General features: G+C 36.6%; 1 protein-coding gene across 1 annotated transcript in view; it reads left to right on the plus strand.

Moving 5' to 3' along the window:
• The window catches only part of NEB (nebulin), a 213,883-nt gene that overhangs the window by 88,473 nt on the left and 113,340 nt on the right, over positions 1 to 12,070 (plus strand). The window contains 6 exon segments of the mRNA XM_047871695.1: positions 2,093 to 2,296; positions 2,614 to 2,718; positions 4,216 to 4,323; positions 5,516 to 5,827; positions 6,504 to 6,707; positions 7,480 to 7,584. Coding sequence (XP_047727651.1) covers positions 2,093 to 2,296; positions 2,614 to 2,718; positions 4,216 to 4,323; positions 5,516 to 5,827; positions 6,504 to 6,707; positions 7,480 to 7,584 — 1,038 coding nt within the window.

Genomic DNA, 12,070 nt, shown 5'->3' on the forward strand with positions numbered 1-12,070 from the left:
TTATAATTAGAATTCTAATGCCTGTTACAGTGCTAATTGTTAGTATTATGAAACAAAAGAAGTTGCTGTATTTGTAAGCTATTGGATCAGTTCACTGACATTTTCTTCTCTTAGCACAGCTCTCTGTAGAGGGGTCACATGGTACCTAGTGCTGCTGCTTTTAATATCAAATCTGGGTGTGAAAAGCACGTTTCCTACAGCACATAGTTTACAAATGTTTGAAGGGATTCTTTAAGCATTAGAGGATTTTGGGAAATAAAGTTAATTTTTAATTTTTTTTATATCTATGTTTAATTATTTTAATTAAATTAATTTTTAAAATTAATTGGCCATTACTAAAAACTGTACAGCCCACCTGTGAAAATGCCCACATTTGTTCTGTAGTTTTTGACATACAGAACCCTGTGTTTTGCAATTGTGTCTGAAAAGAAAAGCTTTGCCTGCACGAGTTAAAATGGTTAATGCCACCCATGGAGTTGACAGCATTGACAGACTGCTTACATCTGTCTATTTGTTGAGTGCCTTTTCAAAATCAATTTCCCCCACACTGTGATGGAGCCTTAATGGTTATTTGAAAGTTAACAGTCATTGGAAAGTTAAAAAGCACTCCAGAGGTATACAATGTTATTGCTTTCATTCTTGCTGTTGTTATTTAGGGGGCAATCCACATAGTAATCCATTAGGCCAATTCCAATAGGCTTTTAGTGTAGACTGCAAAATATCAGTCTGTATTAGTTGCTGTTATGGGTAAAATCCTTCAAATGAGCTGGGCAAAGGTCCAATTCCTTTGTTGTGAAGTAGTTAATACTTAATGGGTTAACAAAAATCTTTAGCAGAGAAATGATGTAAAATAAATTGAGAGAGGGATGCTTGGGTGGCTCAGTCAGTTAAGATACTAGCTCTTGATTAAAGCTCAGGTCATGATCTCACGATTCAGGAGTTCAAGCCCCACATCGGGCTCTATGCTGAGAGCTCAGAGAATGCTTGGGATTCTCTGTCTCCCTCTCTCTCTGTCCCTCCCCCACCCTGAAAAATAAATAAACTTAAAAAGAACACAGATTTTTGTTTAAAAACAACAAATCAAGAGAGAAAGGTATGGAAAGACAACTCTGGAAAGAAGTCCATCTTCTTTTTTTAAAAATTTTTAATGTTTATTTTTTAGAGAGAGAAAGAAAATGAGTGGGGCAGGGGAAGAGAGAGAGGAGGACAGAGGATCCAAAGTGTGCTCCATGCTGACAGCAGAGAGCCCGATGCAGGGCTCAAACGCACGAACCCGTAAGATCATGACCTGAGTCAAAGTTGGATGTTTAATCAACTGAGCCACCCAGGCACCCCAAGAAGTCCACCTTCTTGTCCTGAGAACTTGGTGGAAAGAATCTGGGGCCTTGGACCAATGAAATGATCACCAATTGCCCTGAGCCTCGGACAGTGTTAAAGCCATGAATTTCTGCCTCAATGTATCAGGGGCTCTACATCATTATTATATATTCTTTTTTTGTTGTTTATTTCTAAAGAGCTCTACAGATATTTTGAAATATAAGAAAAAATACATAGAAGGCAATGAAATCCAACATAATCCAACCACTGAAAAAGCCCACTCCTGCTCATGTAATTTATCCACATACGTTGTTTTATGTTTTCCTTCGTGTAATGTTATATTAAGTACCTTTGTACAAGTCATCAATATCCTTTAAAATAAGACTTTTAGTAGCTGCAGAGAATTTCATTTGACTAGGCCTCACCTTTATTTACTGGTAGGCTATTGTTGGACGTATCTGTGGTTTCTCCCACTCTGGGTTGGCATTGTTTTCCTGTACACATGGGCATTATAATAACATTCACTGAACTGACAGTAATTTGGATCAGTCCTGTCCTTACCACCAGAAATATATGATCACTTTTTGTTATGGCTAGGAGATGTTTCTGGGTCATTTTTGAACACAGTGCCTCCTTTAGTCTGTCTAACACAATGAGCTTATTTTCCACGAAAAGACAACTACCAGTATTGTACGTTATTACTGATTGCATTGGCATTTTTACCATAAATCTTTTAAGTCTTGCTGAAGAGTTTCTTCCATTTTCGTCTTTACAGAACATTTACAAATCAGATCTCCAGTGGCTGAGAGGCATTGGCTGGGTCCCCATTGGGTCTGTGGATGTGGTCAAGTGCAAGAGAGCTGCGGAGATCCTGAGTGACAACATTTACCGCCAGCCTCCAGACACGCTGAAATTTACCAGTGTGCCTGATTCCCTGGAACAGGTGCTGGCCAAGAACAATGCCATCAATATGAACAAGGTGAGCCCCAGCTACCTCAAGCTTCTCTAAGATGCCAAAAGATGCTATCATACTCTAACGACTAGTGCCGTTAAAATTATCCATTGAAGTGTGTGTAGGGTCATATTTATCTCCTAAATTATATACTCGAAATCCTCTAACTAATTTCTGTTATTCCCAATTTTAACTTTGATCACTAGTGTTAAGACTCAAACCTCCAATTTAAATACCTTGTATCCAAGTTCGGTTTGTTTTTCCTAATTAGATTAATAATAATCATGCTTAACTTTTTATAATTCCCATTTCAAATAGTATTCTATCAACATCTTCTTTGGCAGCGTTTATACACAGAGGCCTGGGACAAAGACAAGAGTCAAGTTCATATAATGCCTGATACCCCGGAGATCACGTTGGCACGGCAGAACCAGCTCAACTACAGCCAGGTTAGGGCAAACTCCTGTGGTGCGGCCCCACACGTTTTATTGTTGCCACTGTTTGTTTTCCTGTACTTGCTTCTATGGAGGTTGCTGCTGTGCCACAGCAATCATGGTGCCTGTGGCTCTGTTACGTGAACACTCAGCCCATCTAGCCTTTTATTTCTAGGTTGAATGTTATCTGCTATAGGATTCCGTGGGCAAACTGAAGTTGCATTTTTAGTTTATAGCCATTGCTGGTGTGGGCCAAGTGGACTGAGTAGTATTTTCTGCATCTCCAAGGGGGTAGGATAGCCAGATAAACTAGTGACCCAATATTTCCACTGAAACACTATTTGTCATTTACCTAAAATAAAAGTCCAACTGCGCTTGCTATCTTTTTATTTGCTAAATCTGGCAATCTGCCCAAGGGGACCTCTGATAATATGTAACTTTTCCCTACCTGGATCCTCAGTACAACTGAGAGGTAAAACAAAGGAGTATGAATAGAAGTTGAAATCTCACATTTTTTACAACTAAAGTTAAGTTCAAGTATACATTTGGATGAGAACTAAATGAGCCTAACTGAACCTCAGAATTAGGTTCCCATTTGGTCAGAGGCCACACTAGAGAAGGGCAATTAGCTACACTCCCCTCAGGGGTAAGGTCTTAGGACTTAGAGCCCAGAGAGACAGAAGGGGCTGGGCTTAGTCCCAGAGGGAGCGGGTCTGAGCTGAGTGGGAAGTGTCTAGTCATCCCATCCCTGCTAGTTAAATAAATCGGTAAGTCCGTGATTCACAGGCAGAGAGTAAAGGGGCAGAGAAAGGAGAAAGGTCAGAGAAAAATAATTGAGCTTCTTCTATAGAAAGAAAGCTTCAAGTGTGGAAAAGAAGTGTTCTCGATTAACAGCACTGGGATTTTTTAAAGTAAAATGCAATTTACTTTAGGCACATGTTTTACTAATATGATATAGACAAAATTTAGAATCTTAAAGTCGTGATTATAGTCCAGTTAGCTGTTTTAAATTGTACTTCAGTTTTTTCCACCTTTCTTTTTTAAACATTATAAAGTATTACATGATTGTGGAAAATGTTTTAAGCAATAAAGAAATGAATAAAAGTATGTAAGTATATTTTATATGTAAACTAACAATATTAAACATTGTTCTGCAATTATTTTTTCACTTAGAAATAGGTATAGACTGGTCTGTAAATTGATCTAGATTACTAGATTACATTAATATATGTTGATATGCATAATATAACAAACTACATGCTATATATTAATTTTTAACATATATGATGGATTAAAATATCAATCGATATAAATATCCATTGATCTCATTGATTTCTAAAGCTATGTGTATGGGTTTTTTTCAGTAAGATATAATTTATTTACTTTCAAAATTGCTGGAAATTTAGTTGTTTCCAGACCCTCTCCTTTTTAAAATTACTTGGAATGTCACTTAATAATCTCTAAATTGTTGCTGTCAAACCTTTTACTTTCACTCTGACTTTCTTTCTATAGACTCTGTATAAACTCGCCAATGAAGAAGCAAAGAAGAAAGGCTACGACCTGCGAAGTGATGCCATCCCGATTGTGGCGGCCAAGGCCTCCAGGGACATCGTCAGTGATGTGAGTAGCCACACTCCATGTATGTACATGGCTGGATAGGATTGGGAGCAAATGATCATTAGTACAGCAGGGAGATGAATCTATGTGCCAGTTAAAGCACACATATTGTGCTTTAAATGAAAAAAAAAAATGTTTTTCACTGGAAAAAGCTCTTTTATATTTTTAACTCCAAAAACTTTAATATTCAGGTCCCATAGGTGGAGGTGGTGTCCTAAACTTTATTATAAAATTGAATTTGAATCTATAGTTATTCATATCTACAATTATAGATATTTCTTATAGAAATAAGAAAAGGCCAGAAGAGAAAAAAAAAATAATTTGGTTACATGTGTTGGCTCAATATCAGAAAAAGACCTGGTTCAGCCAGGTCTAGGAAAATGTACCTTTCCTTAATCTTGCTCTGGATCTTTGCCAACTCTTTTTTTGGAAAATTGCCTTAAGTGATTCCTTTTGAGCTCTTTTTAAACGAAAACAGAAAAACAAAGACAACCAAAAACAGTAAAATGGTGATCCTCATTTCTTGCTCTCTCTGAAAGAAGTGAGTCCTTCGATGAAGAATTATACATATACATTAGGATTTGTGTGATGTTATGAAGAGAAAATGAAGAGAAAATATCCATTCAGCACTTACCACCATCACCACCACTAAAATGCTTTCTTGTAGTTATATAATCTGTTTTCTCACTTGAAGAATCCCAAGAAACCCCAGCCAAATTTGATCTCCAACAGAGCAGGGTATGCTGAATAGAAAATGCAAGCCAGCCCATTTTAGGGAGTCAGGTGGTGCAGTGAAAAGTCAACAGAGCTAGATTTGGGAGGTGGGAGGGGTGGGCAGAGGAGGTAATATGATACCTGTGGCCTGGGAAGTAGCCTTCTCAAAATCAAATGTAAAATTTCTGGGTTAGTGATTTCACTGGCCCAAGATAAAGAAAAGGTAGTTTATGCTTCCAGTTGATTTTCTGGAGGTGTTGCTGCCTTTTTTTTTTTTCCCCAGGGACTTAATGTCTGCAAAACCTTAGAAGTATGTAGTTGGCCCTGTCTTCCCATTAGAGTATTGTGAAGTCAAGTCAGAGTTTAGGATAAGGAAACAAGTTGGTATTCAGATGGTTCCAAATTTAAAATAATGATGTTTTAAATCACCAAGATTTTAGCCCTTTCTAACATGTTTGCCTTTTAAATTACTACTTTTCAGTACAAATATAAAGATGGTTATCGCAAGCAACTAGGCCACCACATCGGAGCCCGAGACATCAAAGATGACCCCAAGATGATGTGGTCCATGCATGTGGCCAAGATCCAGAGTGACAGGGAATATAAGAAGGACTTTGAGAAGTGGAAGACCAAGTTCAGCAGCCCAGTGGACATGTTGGGGGTGGTCCTGGCCAAGAAGTGCCAGACCTTAGTCAGTGATGTGGACTATAAGAACTACCTGCACGAGTGGACATGCCTGCCTGACCAGAATGATGTCATCCATGCTCGGCGGGCCTATGACCTCCAGAGTGATGTGAGTACTAAGACCCGTTGTATACCACCAGTGACCATGCTTACGATGGTAATACACAGTGATACATAGATAATGGTCTAGGATTAGTTAGAGCCCTCAGAAGTAATAACATTTTTTCTCTCCACCTCTCATTCACTGTACTTTGCTTTTCTTTTAGAGAGAACACAATCCCATGAAAGTGTATCTAATTTGGCTTCATATTTTATATTTTTAATGTTTATTTATTTATTTCGAGAGAGAGAGCAGGGGAGGGACAGAGAGAGAGAGAGAGAGAGAGAGAGAGAAAATCCCAAGCAGGCTCTGTGTTGTCAGTGCAGAGCCTGATGCCGGGCTCAAACTCACAAACAGTGAGATCATGACCTGAACCGAAATCAAGAGTCAGTTGCTTAACCAACTAAACCATCCAGGTGCCCCTGGGCTTCATGTTTGAAAAAGACATAGACATGATGTTTAGCTATTAAAGTTTTTCAGTCTTTTTTAAGAATTTTTTTTTAATTTTTAAGTAATCTTTATACCCAACATGGGGCTCAAACTCATGACCCTGAAATCAAGAGTCATGTGCTTCTCTGACTGAGCCAGCCAGGCACCCCAAATTTTTCAGTCTTTTTCTTTCATTTTTAAAATCAAGTGTCATAGCAGCTTAACTAAGACTTGCTTTTGTGTTTGATCTCACCAGAACATTTACAAATCAGATCTCCAGTGGCTGAGAGGTATTGGCTGGGTCCCCATTGGGTCTGTGGATGTGGTCAAGTGCAAGAGAGCTGCAGAGATCCTGAGTGACAACATCTACCGCCAGCCTCCAGACACGCTGAAATTTACCAGTGTGCCTGATTCCTTGGAACAGGTGCTGGCCAAGAACAATGCCATCAATATGAACAAGGTGAGTCCCCAGTTTGGGGAATGCCAATATGAACAAGGTGAGTCCCCAGTTTGGGGGAAACTAAAGTAGAACCATATGCCCTTGAGAATTTCTATGGTTAATTTAGTCTTTTAATTGTTTTACAATTGCCATATTGTCTTTAGTGGTTGCATTTTCTATTCAGTTACGTTAGGATTGCATTTTCTATTCAGTTACGTTAGGATTCCAAAAATGTATGTGGGAATTTCTGCTTTGACATCTCTTGTGAAAGAGCCAGAGCTAAGAATAGGACAGGTGTTTGGTGTTCAGTTTGTTTGAAGTCAATGAGAGTAATACATGGTTTGATATCAAGGTTTCTTTCCCATTGGGTATTTATCTAAGTGAGTACAAAACTAGCCAGTCAATGCGAATCTCCATAACATTCATCAAAAAGAAATCTGGAGATGGCATATCCAGTTACATTTGCCATTAACAGACAAACAAAACCATGGGAAGGATTTAATGTAACCACAGTGCATATGGTATGTATGCTTGGAAAATACTTGCTTATAATTTAATTGCAGGTGATAGTGTAACAAAACACACACACAGGTTTTCTTTTCATATCTTAGTCTATGTTTCCATTTAGTGGCAATAAATATCTTGTAATAGCAAAGAGATTTGGAGTGTTGGTATAAAGTACACAGCATAGATAGGGAGGAGCCTGGCTTCCAACTTTGTCATGAACTCTAAATTAGAAACTCTTATTTACAACATTGTTTTTCTCATTCATTAACCTGTTTATCATTCACAGCGCTTATACACAGAAGCCTGGGACAAAGACAAGACCCAAATTCACATCATGCCTGATACACCTGAAATTATGTTGGCAAGACAAAATAAAATAAATTACAGTGAGGTAAGACCATTTGTTTTATTTTCTTGGTCTGACCACATTGATTTTTTGCTGATGTAGTAAAAACGTTAGAATTATGGATTTAATTCTCATGTGCACCAGTTGGCTTAGTTTTGATTTTTTATGCCCGTCACCTTACCCTGAATATATGTGCCATTTTTCAAAAAGTAGATACATAAAATGATACAGAAATAGATAAATACAAAAATATCTGCATCTCAGGAGGAGAAAGAAAACTATCAAAGTCAACTATTAATGATTGAAATTCATTATAATTTTAATTAAAAAATAATGATTGCTATGTATCAGATTAGCACTGCAGTATTCTGTGAGTTTTTCTTCAGTTACCTCACCTGTGAAAATGGGATAAAAATACCTATCTTGAAGAATTTTCGTGGTGGTTGAAGAAGATAGTATACATAATATGCCCAACGTAGGGCCTGGCACAAATAGTTGCTTAATAAACTTTAACTTCTTCCTGTTACCATGCAAATTAGATTGATTTAATATACTCAAAATAACTTGAGCTTTATTTACAAGAACTGAAATGAGAATCCTCAAGTCCATCCATTTCAAAATTGCCTGAAGACAATAAAATATATTTTTTTATGTGTTATCGCCAGCCTCACTAAACATGTCATCACATATCTTTGCAGTCCAGAAATACTGCTGCAGGGACAGCTTCTTGCCCAGTTGTACTTGCCAAAAGTCAACAATTACTGGTTTATTCAAGAAGAGATTGTTTTCTCACACGTTTGTGTGTCTTCGTTTAAAAAAAAAAGGGCGGGGGGAGACTTTTCTTCAGTTTGAGAACGCTGGAAAATTAAGCACCCATTTTCAAGACTTGACCATCTTCATTCTTTTATCCGTATTGACTACTTTTATTTATAATCAGTCCTAAAGAAGAGTCATGCTTCATTTAACCATGACAAGTGACAAGTGAAATGAAGAGGGTACGATTTCCCTCCCTCTAACATTATAAAACAGACCCGAGGACAAGCCTGATCATAAGTATTTGCTTGGTCTTGGCTTCAGTCATTTTTTGAACGAACAATTTTTCTCTTGGCCACAGAGCTTCTCTGTTCGTTTAGCTTTTCCCAACAGGTCTGTCTCACTCCAGACAGATGAAGTTAGTTTCTACCCCAAACTGTAATGATGCTTTTAAGCCTCTGCCTTTTGTTAAAATGAGGTCAGATGAGGTAGGTGTTTTTTTGTTTTTGTTTTTGTTTTTTAGCTGCTGAGAGGAAATTAGGCTTTTATTTCTGCAATTTTCAGCTGGATTCATTTTCTTTAAAATGGCATGATCATGTTAATTGCCTAAGGACTGTCTTCTGAAGATTAGATTTCATAATGGCTCACTTGAATTTTTTCTCAACCCAATTGGTACCTTCATTCCGTACTCAATAAATGTAAACAAAACAAAGCAACCACATCTTTTTTTTCTCTCAAATTCTCATTTACCTGTTCTAGTTCTCTTGGGTAAATTACTTACCAAACAAGCTTTAAAACATAGTCTTGATGGTAACCAAAAGCGTTATCTTCTTTGAAGCCCTGCATCTTTTTCAAATGTTGAAAGAATGAAATAAATCAATTTGTTTGGCCTAAAGACATGAGATTATTTAAACACATTTTTTCCACTTCTGCAGAAGGACAGAGTCCTCAAAGGAAAAATATAATAGGCAAACTATTTGACTCTCCAGTTATGAAATAAACATTTTAGAATTTTTTAAGAAGATCAAATGCCCTTGGGATTTTAGCTTAAATGTATCCAATTTATTCTTATTTTTGTTTCAGCTTTTCCTTGTAAAATCTTGGGAAGAATGTAATTTGTCATGTATTGATAATCTACATTAAAAACATGTAATAAGTTCCTTCTAAGACCCAAGTCATTTAAAAATTAAATATCTCTGCATCATATTTAAAATTCAGAAATTATTCCAATATTTTTAATTCAATCTAACATGAGAATGGGGGGTAATGATGAAGCAATTCGTTTTCACTATTTCTGCCACATGTTTAAAATTTTTCCTTACATTTAAAATTTTGTCTTCATGCAGCCTCAACAGTGACAAAATACTGAACATTATAGAGTAGGAAGAAACATAAAGCCCTGAAGAATTGTAGGTCATTGTTGTTTTGCCCTTAAAACCATAAGCAATTTCTAAATCCTTTTCCAGAACTATCTACAGGTTCTGCATCTACTTGCTCTGAAGCAGTAACTCTCTTAAAAGAGGAAAGGGAGGAAACTGAAATTAAAGATTAAATTAGTCCATCATAGACCACTTTAAGAACTATGTCTCTGTTTTGGGGTATAAAGATGAGCTACCTTCCAACTTCAGGTGTCCTTGAGGTAACACAAAGTCTTTCCAGTGGGTACTCTGGCTTCCGGTGTTATAAACAAATCACTTTAGCAGGGAGGGCTTCCCTTCCCTACTCTTCTAAATTACCTGCCTGAGGGGCCCTGCCCTCAGTGGTGTCCACTTCCTCTTTCTTAGCCACTCTTCTTTAACTTTCAAACAAAAAGCACAGATTAAAGGCCTAAAAATCTGCGAGAACAGTCAAATGCCACTCGTGCTCCTGAGTTGGATTCTAGGTAGACAAACAATATTGCTATAAAGGGCACTACTGGGACAGTTGGTGGAATTTGAATATTCACTGTCTATTAGATAAGAGTATTGTGTCAATATCAAATTTCCCAAATTTAATAAATATATTGTGGTTGTGTAAAAGTGACCTTTTTCTTAGGCAATATATGCTTTAAATATTTAAAAGTGAAAGCCATGATGTCTACAATTTACTCTTCATTGGTTTTTATAATTGAAAATAAGATTTAAAAAAACAAATATACATGCCAAACATACACACATAAAAGAGAAAGAGAAAATAAATATGGCAAAAGTGCTAATAATTGGGTAGCTGGGTGTTCATTGTACTATTCTTTTTTTTTTTAATTTTTTTTTAACGTTTTATTTATTTTTGAGACAGAGAGAGACAGAGCATGAACGGGGGAGGGTCAGAGAGAGAGGGAGACATAGAATCGGAAGCAGGCTCCAGGCTCTGAGCCATCAGCCCAGAGTCCTACACGGGGCTCGAACTCACGGACCGCGAGATCGTGACCTGAGCCGAAGTCGGACGCTTAACCGACTGAGCCACCCAGGCACCCCCATTGTACTATTCTTAAAACTTTTCTGTAGGTTTGAAGTTTTTCAAAATAAGGAAAATATACATTTTTTAAATATTAAAACATACATTAAAATATTTGACCAGATAAGATTTTTTAAAGATTTTATTTCTAAAAAGAGGAAAAAAAGAAAGCATATCTGTTCCAGCAGTTAATGTGGTACATGCCTGAGTGTATTTAAAAAAAAAACAAAAAATCTGCCAAACAATTTAATTCATTAATATCCACCAAAACCGTTTTCAAGGTTTTCAATCAAGGTACTGTGATTTCCTATAAATCACAAAAGTAACATTAAGAGATCCAATAAATTTTTACTTTTTATGTTTAAAAATTATCACAATGCATACTTTATTATTGATTAATTAAAAAACAATATTAGCAATTATTTTAAATTTATCTTAACAGTATATAGGATTTGGTCAAATTCTTGTGGGTGGCTCACAAGCAAAAAATGCTGAATGAAGACTTCTAGTATAGATGATTTGTTTAATATACTGGTTCTCAAACTGTGTTCCCACAGCACCTGCATTCCACCTTCTATGTGTATCTATCCTATCGTAGAAACTGAATAGTGGGTGTTTTTCCAATTCACAGAATAAATTATCAAATATATTTTAATTAGTTTTGTGTTTTTAACTAATAAATTAACAATTTATAATTAAAATTTTTAAATAAAAAATTAATTATGGAGCAAATCAATATTAACAAAGCCATTCAGGAACAGATTATCCTTAGTTCAGCACTATTTGGTTGTAGACACATACATATTTAAGGTGGTGTTGTGTATTGTTATGTAATCATATTCTTTGCTAGTAAAATTGTCCCTAACTCAAATTTGGAGTTAAATCAACACTTCTTGGCTGTTTGATGAGAAGAGCAAGGGCTGAACAATCCAACACATTTGAAAGCTATTGATTTCACGTCTAAAATCTGTAAGGATTTGTGTAAAGAGAACTTGCAGTGTTAAAGCCTGCCAGATGTAAAATCTCAGCTTAAATAGCTTGGATAAATAGAATGTAAAAGAAAGAGGGGTGTGTGTGTGTGTGTGTGTGTGTGTGTGTGTGTGTTTAAGATTTAAAGCTGAACATATTAGTGCAGTTAATTCTGCATCTAAAGCAGTCTTCTTTGGACAAAAATACATTTTTAGAGTGAAAGTATTACATCTAAAAGCTACTATTTCTGGGACACCTGGGTAGGTAGTCAGTTAAGTGTCTGACTCTTGATTTCAGCTCAGGTCGGTAATCTCACTGTTTGTGAGATCAAGCCCTGTGTCAGGCTCAGCACTGACAGAATGGAGCCTGCTTGGGA

The sequence above is a fragment of the Prionailurus viverrinus genome, chromosome C1 (genome assembly GCF_022837055.1).
Source record: "Prionailurus viverrinus isolate Anna chromosome C1, UM_Priviv_1.0, whole genome shotgun sequence".
Lineage (NCBI taxonomy): Eukaryota > Metazoa > Chordata > Mammalia > Carnivora > Felidae > Prionailurus > Prionailurus viverrinus.